Consider the following 12,086-nt stretch of genomic DNA (forward strand, 5'->3'; position numbering starts at 1 on the left):
AGTGCAACATACGTAATGTTGCATATACAGCTTGTGTTTAAACGAGCGTCGAAAGAAAACCAAACATTAAAAGCTGCATTGACTTGCACTTTACTCAATGAAAAATCAAATATTGTCCTTGGAAATTCTGTCAATTATCAGAGCAAAGGTTTTCTACATAACAAGCTCCCTAGTTAAATACCAGCCTATTAAATTGCAGTCTACTTCAAATTTCTCAACTTAGTTTCCATCAAATCGATCGATATTCGAACATTGAATTTAATTTCTTCAAAACAACGTTTCGAAATCATTCTCTACATTTCTTAATCAATTTCCGAGTTATCAGTGAATTTTTCTGCACACAAACTTTAGACACATGTTTGCGAATTGTGTGCGTGTTATTCAATTTGATTACCACTTCTGAGTTCAAGTTGGAAGCGATTTAATTTTGTTATAACACGATTTCGTTCCAGCCACTCTTAAGCGATGCTAGATATAATCATATATTCAATATAGGAAATCAAATATTTCATGGTAAGATGGCTACGAGTCAGCAAACCTTTAGATATGCAATGATGAGGCATTTAAAATTTAAAAGCAACGTATGTTTGATTTATTTCCTTTTCTTGAATATTTTGCTTTAGAGGTGCCAATTGTAGTGCTTGGACTTTATATAATTGATTTGATTGTGTACGGTTGATAGAGCTTTCGGAAATCAAATGGATTGAATTGGAAGAAATAATTTATTTTACGGAAATCGGAAGTAGATATCACAAGGGATAACTTACTAATTGGGAAAGAGCTCCTTTTACCTTACACTCTCCTTATGCATCACAGGACCCGAGAATAGAAGACTCATAATCATGGAGACGATAGAATTGAAGAGGCAGAAAGTCATTTTATTTGACTATATTGGAACAAATCAAATGAAATCAAAATATTCAAATGTTATTCATGAATTATCCGAATTTCCAGCCCGGAAAGTCTATAAGGGTAATATGTATATTAGAAAAAGAAGACGTGCAGACCCCGACACCAAAGCGCAAGATACATTTTAGGGATATCCATTTGGTAAACTTCGTCGCAATACAACGATTTGTACATGTTAGATTTCAAGAGTGTAGAATACGTACTCAAGAAAGCCTATTAAACTTCTCGATGAGATTAGGAACTTTCTGAAAGCAAACTACAGTTAACAGTGAAAGAAGTAGATGTGTGAACCGAAAACATGAAATTCAAGAGAGTATCAGTTTTTGTTTCGTCGATGTTAATGAAAGAAATCATGAAAAAGTGCTTACTTAGTTTGGATTTTTATTACCTTTCATTTCATTGATTTCTAAACAATACAGAAAATTATCTCTACATCCAATGTATATTCTATTCTTATATGTTGAAGGTGAAGAAAATACCTCGCCGTCAAGTTGAATAGAGCCTACAATGCATTGTAATTCTGAATGTATTATATTGACTTTCCCTTTGATTGTACAAGCCACAATATAATAATTATCATCAAAATCAACAACTGTCGGTGTCGAATAAATTTGTGCGTCTATTTGTACTTTCCATTTTTGAAAGAATGATAGGTCGTTTGCAGAGAATTGTAAACAGTATATGAAGTTATCGTAGCACCCAAAAATTACAGCTTCTGAATCAAGTGCTAATAATGATGAGAATATTGCAGCATTCAAGTCATAAGCACATACCTTGAAAAAAAAGGGTAGTGGAAACTTAGTGCCAAATTGTAGGCCGAAAAAAAACAGCTCACCCGAAATCCACTTTGGATACAATGAACCCGACCACCGACCTCAGCAACAACCAGTTCTTTTGATGATAATCTAGCAGGTGTAGAAAATATAGGTGAATCGAACTTTACTTCCCAAACAGTTTCGCCCTTTCGATATTCTATGGCGGCTACCAAACCGTCTAACGTACAAATCACCACTGACCTCTCATCAAGTTCGATTGCGGACGCAAAACAGGATTTATTTCCTATTCGACGAGACCAAAGTTGCTTAAAATTCTGAAATGAAAAACACGATCCTAAAAAATAGTATTCCCAATTAAAAAGTTATGTTATAATAACCGACATCTTTGGAGGATGTCCTTGACAGATAATGTATTTCTCAAATATTTTAATCTTCTCTCATCATATCATACCTGATACTCCAAACAAAACAGGTTCTCGGCTTCGGAGTAGTTCGCAAAAAGTACTAAATTGTCAATTATAAGCGGTTTGCACTTTATCATTCCTTGAGAGTCGAATTTTTGCAAAATTTGTCCAGTAGTTAAATTGATTTTGTATAAAAACCCATCATAGCACCCGACGATGCTGCATTCATCAATAATTGCCGTTTTCCCTTCAATTCTGTCTGGAAGTTCTAGTTTTGAAATTTCCGAACCATCTTGAATATCCAAACAGACGAGAATGTGTGAATGGGATCCAACCACAACAATGGCTCTATCGACTATATTTGCCAATGCTGGTGAAGCGTCTACGCATTTATTTAAATCATATTTCCAGATGATGGATAATTGTACGTCCTTTTTCATAAATCTGCACCGAGTAGGTGTAGTTATCATTGCATGGTTTCGAACATTTTCTTTCAAGAATGCCAAAGCATCCCTTAGGGTGCAATTTTTATCTAAAAGTTTAATGAAAAAGTCTTCCAATTTCTGACACATGGTTTCTTCTAATTCAGAGAGTAAACGTAATGCAAGGAAGGATGAACCTCCAGCATCTTGAAATGATAAGTCCTTCCATGATTGCAATCGGATTCTTTTTTCGACTGATGAATTCGTTTCGTTTGTCTCTTTTGATAGTCCTAAATACTCTCTTAATCTACTTTCTACAGTTTCTAATAGAATCTCGACTTTCACATGAGATGTATTCCTTTGCATTGACCTATAATTCTCAAGCAGTTTTTGTCTAGAAATTTTTCCATGAGATGATAAAGGAAATTTCTCCAAGTATACAATATCATCAGGGATTTCTACTTTTTTAAGTTCCTTAAAAAGGTCCTGAGCATGCGGGATAACTGCTCCTTCCCGCAATATTATAAAAATTACCAAAGTCGGAGCATCCCTGTCGAATACACAGCAAACATCGACAATATCTAGTTGACCTTTCTTAACTTTTTCTTCTATGCTTGCCAAATTCACTCTGCAGCCATATCGTTTCACAATAGCGTTTGTTCTGCCTCTATAAAGTATTTTATTATTTTTTATCTCGACCAAATCACCTGTCTTTCGAGAAATAATTCCATCAGCATTTAGTATTTTAGGGTTTTCTGAATCCAAGAAACATTTCCTTTTTGCACTTTCTATATATAATTCGCCGATTCCAGTAGAAATGATATCGAATATCGATTCTGTGCTGCGAACTACATATTGTGTATCTGTATCCAGCGGTTCGCCCAACGAAACATTTGTTTTATCTTTAAAAATTTCCTCAATGCTACTCCAGCATGAGACCTCTGTTATACCGTAAATGTTGAATATCCTAATGTCTTTAGATAAATGCCAAACTGGCCATTTTTGGAATTCCTCCGTAGAGGGAAATGGCTCACCACCAAGGACTAATATTCTAGAAATAAATAGATCCAATTAAGGTAAAGCTCTACAAGTAAAACATCTGTTAAGTACCTCAGGCTTGTAGATTCGTGAAAAATATATTTCTCTAATGCGTTCGCTTTAAACCTTTTAAATAGTGACGGAGTCATTTGGCTAATTGTAGCATTGTGGCCAATCGAGTTGAAGACCAATTTGGCGCAAGTTTCCGGAAGAACCCTTATCGTTGGTGCTACAAGAAGAACAGCTGCGCCATTCCTCAGAGCAAGAAATATATCGACGATAAAAGGGTCGAATGTCGGCGGCGATGATACGAAGATTACATTCTCTTGGTTCAAGGAAAATAAACAACTATACGATGCCAATTTACGGCTTTTTCTACAAAACTTATAAGCATAAACTTTTACCTCAAACTTTCGATATTTGGTAATACACAACTGTAAGGAACATTCACTATCTTCGGCTCTCTAGTACTACCTGATGTCTGTATTGCATAGCAGAGAGTATCGTTCTCCACCTTATTATACATAGCTCGATTTTCAAAAGTATAAATGTATACTTCTTGACCAAAGACATCTACATTCCGCACTGCTTTAAATGGTATGCGTATTGCCTTTTCGCTTATTAAACATTGGGATTCATATAGAATAAGATGGTTAACAATTTGATCTTCATCGATTAGCACAGGGCAGTAACAGCAACGTTTGTTTAATACACTAAAAATACAAGAAAAGCAGCATATCAATGTGTAACGTCGAAAATAGATTATTTTCTGGTTTATTTGCATTTTATTCATCTCTACCGGCTTCAGGATTCTTGATAAAAATTCAAAGGAGCAATAGAAAAGTATCATATTTAGTCCAGCCAATTGAGAATATGATTAATGTTAGTTGGATGGAACTCACATTCACATGCTAATTGCAGTAATAAGAAATAAACAGAAACCTCGGTATACTGTATCACATACCTAAGAATAATAGGCAGAAGGGCAGGAGAATGTCCAATATTCACCAGGACTTTGCAATATTCCGCAATTCCCAATTCATTTAGGTAACCAGTCAGTATTTTAGCCGCCTCGATCACGTCTTTGTAGCAGAAAATACTGCAGATGGATGGTGATTCTCTCCATATAATGCAGCAATTGTTTTCATATCGTTCCAAAGGCTCGAACAAATACAGTAGCCGGTCCATTTCCTCTTCCGTTGAGAACTTGATGTTACTAAACAAATTTGACAATAATAACTGTCACATTGGAAATTTGTTCAAATTTTTTATTGTGAATGACTTTGGTGAATTTACCAGTAATAGGAATAAATGGGGACGAAAAGTTGCGAGAGAGGCGTCTTCGATGGTATGGTCACGCAATTCGTGCAAACGAGAATTCACTTGCCAAGATTGGTCTGAACATCGAAGTCGATGGTAAACGACCAAAAGGCAGACCTAAGCAACGGTGGCTTGATACGCTGGATGGGGATTTGAAAACCTCGAGATTGCAACCAGATGAGGCATTCGATAGAGCCAAATGGCGAAGCCGATCACGACGAGCCGACTCCGCTTGTGAACGGGACAAAGGCTGAAAAGAAAGAAGAGGAATAAATGGGGACGGAATTGTCGATACTACTTACATGAATATGAAAGCCAACTGACGAACACTAGGCACAAAAATTCCTACTTGAAACCTTTGCAGAACTAGACCTCTTACTGGCTAACATTGTATCCGTGCCCCATGTGATCACACATGAAATCACCTCAAGTAACATGCTCGCGGCTGTACAGATTGCAGGCACTTTGAGATAATACCAGAAAAGCCCCTAGACCCATATACTGATCCCAAGTACCACATGAAGCAGTTCCTACCAGAATGTGGTGGTTATAGGACACATTGGCATTGTTTCACACATGAGATTCCGGAGCTTCTTATGTCCATGGAAAAAAGGCGTTTTCAAAGTAGTTATCGAACTTCATACTACCATTAAGAGTAGAGGAAGAGAGGAAGTAAATTGGAACAGACATTGTATTCATATCCTATGTGTTTCCAATTGACAGCAACTATGGCATCACTTCGTATCAGAAAGAAACTATTGGTTAAAATTTGTCATTATTCCTTTGAAAAAGATAAAAGGTCTCCTTCGCATCACTTCAATCGATTTAGTTTTAATCTTCGATAAGAATCACCAGGCATGTTAGCCAATTAAAATTAAATTTACTAATGCAAAACTCTCCAAAAATGTAAGGCAAGTTAAGGACATCGAACGAAAAATCCGAGCAAACACCGAATATAACACAAAAATGGCCTTTATTGCAGTGTTGATAGTTTAGTCACCAATTGGATAGCAAACAAATCAAAATGAGATCCTTGTACAGGTTTTTCTTTCAATTTCCTTTCAACATTTTATTCCAATTCAACTTAACCTACTTATAATTTTTTAAATATTATATTTGCTCGATTAATCTCTTCCACAAAACTCATCTGGATAAGCCAATTTATCTCTTTTGGTTACTTTTTCTTTTGGAAAATTTCGATTGCTTTTTCCTTCCTTAGCTCCATATCTTTTTTATCTTTCTCGCGTTGCGGTATTGGTTGTTTAGGATTGGGAATATTGGGAGATTTTTTGGCTACTTTCTTTGGAATAATTACACTTTTGGTTGCCTCGACCTTAGGATCGTCTGCTAGTAATTCATCCTTGCCCTCGACTTCACCCTGGGTTAATTTTGTTCGGCGTTTTCGCGCTCCTGGTTTCTCTTTTGCCTTAACTTCATCTACTGTAGACGCTTCAGTATCAGCGCTTTTTTTCCGGCGTTTTCGTTCTTTCATTTTAGGTGAAGGACTATCCACATAATCCCCGGACATTTTATCTATTGCTTTTTGTACGCGCTTGCTCACTTTCAGCTCTCGTACAGTTGTAGCACTTTTTACAGAAAAATAATTTTTTATTGTTGCTTGCGTTTTGCGCTCTTTGAGTCTCTTTAAAACTGGCTGAAGTATTTCATCGGTTTTAGTTCGAGTCCATCCAAATTTAGTTTTGGCAAATTCACGAATTGTTTCAACATCTGGTTCGCCCCATACAAAACGGGCACGACTTCCATCGATTCTTGGATGAAGGTAGGCGTCAACAATCTGTAAGACATGAATATTTAATAGGGGTATCAAGAGCTATAGTTAATCATTTTACATTCATATTGGGGAATCCCTCGTTTAGCTGGACATTTTTCAATTTGCTTCGAAGTGCACTACGGCCGGAAGAAAGTGCAGTTTTGCAAGTTTTCCACCAGTCACGAAATTTTCTCAGTGACGAAAGTACTGACATATTTTCTGTAGTTTCCCCTTCTTTTATTGGAGTAATTGGGAAATTCGCAAGTATCTCGATAGCTGTAACGGCTCCAATACCATTCACTCCTGATAAAGAAAAATAGGGAGAGAAACATAAAATCTTATTGTGTCAGAGTTGTATTATTGCTTACCAGTTGTGTAATCACTTCCAACTAATATAGCCAATTGTATCAATTTATGTCGATTCAAACTATATAGTTTCTCAATATTCTCCATTTTGAACTCTAAAACATGTTTCTTTTGATTGAAGAAGTTTTTGTAGACTGTACATCCACCAAACAACCAAATATCACTATCATCTGTAATGGTGCCGTCTGTTAGTTTGATTGCATCCAGAAACGCACATTGCGCTTCAGCTTCCATCGGGGCAACAACATACGGGATCCCAAAGAGGCGCAACAGTTGTTGACAGTCTGCAGCCATTTTATCTGTTATTGAAGTCGCCATGCGACTTTGTTTATTCCGTTCCATTTCAAGAGCTACGTTTTCCTCGCGAATATCGCCTGCAATATTTGCTAGTTCCGATTGAGATTTGTTTTCCTTAAGAGCCAACGCTACTTCCTCTAATAAATCTACAGATGGATCTTCAGTTAAGGGTTTAATATCATCATCCACTTCCTCTTTCTCCGCAGAATGATCGAATAATTGTTTAGCGACCTTTGGATTTCTAGACGTTCCGTCGTCACTATTCGGAGAGCGACGTTTTCTCCCGCTACTACCCCCTGACTTTTTGTTCACGAAAAACGGAGATGTAACTTTAGGTGGAGGCGGACTATTTTCCCGTTCTGCCGCCTTATCAGGGGTTCTCTTGATAGTAAATTTTGTTTCAAAAAAGTTATCAATTGAACTTTGTGCTCCAGATGACTTTGAAGGAGTTCGTATTCCAGCGTTATCGTCGGGAATTTCAATGATTTCATCAACTGTATTTATGCATTTTTCAAACTCGTCCGATTTCAGAGTTTTTTTAGAGATATTTTCAATGTCGTTGTCTCCTAAATTGATGCTCATGCCACTGGTTTTTACAGAGGGTTTTATATCATCTAGAGAAATATTGGCAGCTTCTGAGGATTGTTGCTTTACGCATTGTAATATTTCCTCGAGATTGGGCCGGATTTTACCTAAATCTGCTTTGCTATTAACATCAGTCAGTGGCAAGTTGGAAATGTTTTCAGTTGAGATCTTAGTTTGGGTAAGAACTGATTCTTTCGTCGTTGGGGCATTCAAATTTTCCATGCATTGGGTTTCAACATTTTCTACGCCTTCTTTCAATTGAGTTATATCACTTCTCTTACATGCATTGCCACTTTTCTCGCCTTCATATTCACTAGTTTTCGCAGTACCAGTTTCTGTTTCATTCATGCATTCACAAGCCGATTTGGTGAAATTCCCTCCGAGCTGAACCTCTTTTTTATTAGAAGTTTCATTTTGGGGGAACACATCCTCTTTTGCTAGTGTTTCCAAAGGTTTAATATTCTCCCCAATTACATCTAATGTTATCGAAGAAACCTGTTTAATTTCTTCATTTAATTCATCCAATATATGTTTTGTGGAATTGCTTTTCAAGTCGGTCGATGGTTTGAGATTACCTTGTTGTGTTACTTGTTTTGGCAATTGATTAATTTCTGTATCTACTTCCTTTTTTTCGTCAGATGTGTGTATTAATGGGTCAGCTTCATTTACATTTTCGGTTTCTTTCTCAAAAATATCAGCAAATAAATCATCTTCGGCCGCGCATGCTGGATTGACTAAAATTTCAATACTGGGCCTAGAAGAATCCGTGACATCATCAACAATTTCCAAGTCCGAATCATCTGAGCTGCTTGATATGTACTGAACTTCGTCCGAATTTACGCTCACTTCCGGCTTACTGTTTTTACTAATCTTTTGAATCCCTGGCAAATCCTTATATGGCGTACATATTTCTCCCTTTGTAATGAAACGGTCATTGTGCTGAAAGCTGAGATAAAATATATTTGATAAAGAATAAATCTGAGTTATGGATAGTGACTAAATTGGAGAAAAGTTTAGCATTCAAGGCAGTTTTCTTGGATAACGAGAATTTCAAATTTAAAAATATCTTACTTAAACGATGATTGCAAGTCATCAGTCTGTGTTGAATCATTGATCCCGCCGTGCATTAAACTTTGGATATCTTCATCATTCATTCCTCCATACTCCAACATGTAAGCCCGAGCTAAAGAATTTGCCGCGACTTTCAACTCACGCTGTTGCACTTTGTTCAACTTTACTTGCGCATCATAATTGTAATCATCGTCCTTGTACACTTGTGTGGAGTCCAGAGACATCTCGATAGCTTTCTGCAAATCCGTTTCATACTCTTCACCTAATATTTCCTCGGAATTCTTTCCCTCAGCTTCTTCTTTAGTTTCCTTTTTCATTTCTTCTTCCTTGGCCTCCTTCTGGGCGGTTTCCATTGCTTTTTTGAGGTCTTTCACAAGCAGAAATCGTGTATTCTCGTCCGAAGCAATTCGCTTCGTCGCATTCGAATCTGATGCTCTTAGTATGCCTTCTTCACTCATAAGCGCCTCGAGTTCTGCCAACGTTAAAGATCTTCCCTCCATTTGTTTCTCGGCTTCCTCGAGACTGACTTGAACCTGACGCCGTTTCAATAAGCGCTTCATTTGAAATCCACTGAAATCATTGGCCCCAGCGGGTAACTCATGCAGTCGACCCCATGACGATTGTTTACGTGTTTCTTTGATATCAGTGAGGATTTCGTGCCGAACGTCTGCTGGAAGATTTTTAAAATGAACACTGTTAACATCGATAGCCTGCAAGTTAGTCTGATATGAGTATCGCGGATTTTTCTCATCAAACGAACTATCTGCATCAGACGACGTAGAATCTGAGTAAAGAGAACTATTTGCACTGCTTTCATCTACTCCATTTTTTTCGTTTGGCAAAGAAGGTAGTTTGAACATATCATCCCTACTGGGCTTTTGCGCTTCCGGTTTTTGCTTCGATGGTGAAATCAAAGCTTCACAAACATCCTGACCAAGAGCTTTCTGAACGGCCTTATCACGGACCAGATTTTGCAATATCATATCCTGCAGACGATCTGCTTCAGTATAGAGTTTACTTCGACTTTGCGAACGTTTCGCCTGTTTGAAAGAAATGACATGTTATCAAAAACCAACCACAATTTATAATCTATTTACCATTGTTTCCCTTTTTAACTGCGGAACACCCCCATCGAACACAAACACTGGTTTCACACGATAATAAAGAAGTTTACAAAGGCGATGAAATAAACCAAGTAAGTGGGCATTTGGAAGGCTTCCACCTTTATTATCTTGAAAGCCTTTTACCACTTGGTGGAGCCAAATCGAAATATCTAATGAAAATTATAACACTTAGTAAGAATTTCACCAAAATTAAAATCCATTTCCCAACCTATAGCCAGGACTTTGTTTTCCAACGTTTCGACTGGAACAGGTTGCCCCGATGATTCGATCAGCTTCCACAGGCCAGTTACTCCCATTTTACAATATTTTCGGATCACTTAATCAAAACAAACCCGGAAAATACAGACAAACCAACTCATGCTGTAAAATTCATCATTCCCGGCCAGCATATGACAATATGCCATTTGTTTGACAACCATTTATTCACAATAGTTACATACATAGTCTGGCAAGGTCGTACAAAAGAAGCTATTTTAGCGAATTCATTTGACTGCAGCAGCGAATTTCGGGTTGAGATTTTCTGAAATTACAATCACTTCTATGGTCTCGTCACTTCCAGAGCCACATAGCGACCCTTCTGTTAAGACAAAAGGACAGAGCCTTGAAGTGTGTTAGAGCATTTCATTCAAGACCATATAACATACACAGGAGGAGGCAATGTGGTCAGTATTGCGCTCGCCCAAGATTATTACCCTGATTTGATTCAGGTACTCATTCACAGCTGAGTCGACTGGTATCCGACGTTAAACCACAATACAAATCCCACTGAGATTTAAACCACGACCTTTCGTACGCCAGCCTTATGCTCTAATCCTTCAGCTATTCGGACAGGTGGAATCCATATCCGAACTAATTAGGACCAACACTACTTCAGATAATCGAAATATGGGTTTCTAAGACAAGATCAAACAAAAACAATGCCTTTCTACATAAAAGCAGTGCAGTATATTGAAATTTGACAAACATTTTAACATTGAAATATAAAATATCTCCAAAAATTCGAATGCTTTTTTAATATTTTTTTATAAAATTGTTGATTTCTGAGGGATTTTTAATTAACGAACAGCTGGAACACATTTTAAAATGGCTAAGTCTCGCAGCCGTTCGAGAAGGAGAAGTTGCGTTGGGTAAAATTTTTCTTGTTTCTCGAACTATTTTAGACCCATTTCAAAAGCGACAAATGCCTCCGTATTCGAAGGTTTGTTCGGTGCACCCAATCTTTCGTCGCTACTGTTGCCGTTACCGTAATCACCATCTTGATTTTATTGTAACGAAAAAAATTCAACGTCTAAAATTTGATAGCCAGGATCTTTGGAATCGTGATTTAACCAATCCACAACATCGTCTTTTTCACAGACTGTGAATCCTAGAATACTGCAGAATAAGTCAACGAATTCGTCGAGATGGTTTTTCTCTGAATTAACACGCTCTTCTTCTCCGGGTCCACAATTTCGTTCAAGCATTTCATAGATTGTCTTCAGTCAAAGATTGGCTATCATATAGCAGCAGTGCTTCAGGCTTAGCGATTTCGAATTCCGATAAGCAGGAAAGACAATCTATAAGCTCCAGCGGGATTAGCTCACTTCATAGCTGCCACTGTTTCTTTGAGCACTTTAAAACCCCGTATGGCAGATTCTTGGCTAGATACAAGTGACTTCCGGTTAACACCGGTCTCGCCTGCATTATAGACATCGTCGCGAGTAAACCCTTCATCTTCCAAAAACGACTGAAATGTCTCCTTAAATTGCCGCACTTGAATTCGCTGATAATGTTTCACTTAGAATTTGTAATTCACGTATTACATGCCACAACTTAGAAGTTGTGAAGCCAACCAGCGCTAGCCTTAAAATTCTCTGATCCGCCGAGTTTTTTATTCAACTCGTTACGTCTTTCTATGAACCGCGTTGAAACAGCATCACCCAGTTTTTATCTTTCGAGTTTTCAGCACTTTTCTTTTCTTCACTCGGTTACCACTATCCATCGTAGACACAAATGTTGTGAGT

General features: G+C 37.5%; 2 protein-coding genes across 3 annotated transcripts; both read right to left on the reverse strand.

Moving 5' to 3' along the window:
* Positions 1-1,259: 1,259 nt before the first annotated feature.
* LOC119653029 (beta-alanine-activating enzyme) lies at positions 1,260-4,762 on the reverse strand. 2 transcript variants are annotated; one of them, XM_038057475.1, is made up of 7 exons: positions 4,514-4,762; positions 3,954-4,262; positions 3,622-3,897; positions 2,137-3,562; positions 1,926-1,999; positions 1,745-1,814; positions 1,260-1,682 (listed from the first exon to the last, which is right to left on the reverse strand). In XM_038057475.1, the coding sequence occupies exons 1-7, from the start codon at positions 4,735-4,737 to the stop codon at positions 1,278-1,280; spliced, it is 2,784 nt and encodes a 927-aa protein (XP_037913403.1). In that variant the 5' UTR covers positions 4,738-4,762; the 3' UTR covers positions 1,260-1,277. The 2 variants fall into 2 exon arrangements, with proteins under 2 accessions (XP_037913403.1, XP_037913402.1); XM_038057474.1 differs by having other exon boundaries at positions 1,745-1,999.
* Positions 4,763-5,893: 1,131 nt separating this feature from the next.
* LOC119652206 (DNA repair protein complementing XP-G cells homolog) lies at positions 5,894-10,488 on the reverse strand. Its single transcript, XM_038056146.1, has 6 exons — positions 10,292-10,488; positions 10,057-10,232; positions 8,960-9,999; positions 7,009-8,834; positions 6,720-6,943; positions 5,894-6,664 (listed from the first exon to the last, which is right to left on the reverse strand). Exons 1-6 carry the CDS (start codon positions 10,377-10,379, stop codon positions 6,044-6,046), a joined length of 3,975 nt encoding a protein of 1,324 aa, XP_037912074.1. The 5' UTR covers positions 10,380-10,488; the 3' UTR covers positions 5,894-6,043.
* Between the last annotated feature and the right edge of the window lie 1,598 nt (positions 10,489-12,086).

The sequence above is a fragment of the Hermetia illucens genome, chromosome 3 (genome assembly GCF_905115235.1).
Source record: "Hermetia illucens chromosome 3, iHerIll2.2.curated.20191125, whole genome shotgun sequence".
Taxonomy (NCBI): Eukaryota; Metazoa; Arthropoda; class Insecta; order Diptera; family Stratiomyidae; genus Hermetia; species Hermetia illucens.

Bases quoted from the DNA above. Each gene is read 5' to 3' on its own strand.
- LOC119653029 (XM_038057474.1), bottom strand. From the start codon at position 4,737: ATGGACCGGCTACTGTATTTGTTCGAGCCTTTGGAACGATATGAAAAC. The intron at 3,563-3,621 runs GTACTTAACAGA...ATTTATTTCTAG, and splicing joins CACGAATCTACAAGCCTGAG to AATATTAGTCCTTGGTGGTG. The intron at 1,683-1,744 runs GTGAGCTGTTTT...TTTTTTTTCAAG, and splicing joins GTATCCAAAGTGGATTTCGG to GTATGTGCTTATGACTTGAA.
- LOC119652206 (XM_038056146.1), bottom strand. From the start codon at position 10,379: ATGGGAGTAACTGGCCTGTGGAAGCTGATCGAATCATCGGGGCAACCT. The intron at 10,000-10,056 runs GTAAATAGATTA...TCTTTCAAACAG, and splicing joins AGTTAAAAAGGGAAACAATG to GCGAAACGTTCGCAAAGTCG. The intron at 8,835-8,959 runs GTAAGATATTTT...ATTTTATCTCAG, and splicing joins GACTTGCAATCATCGTTTAA to CTTTCAGCACAATGACCGTT.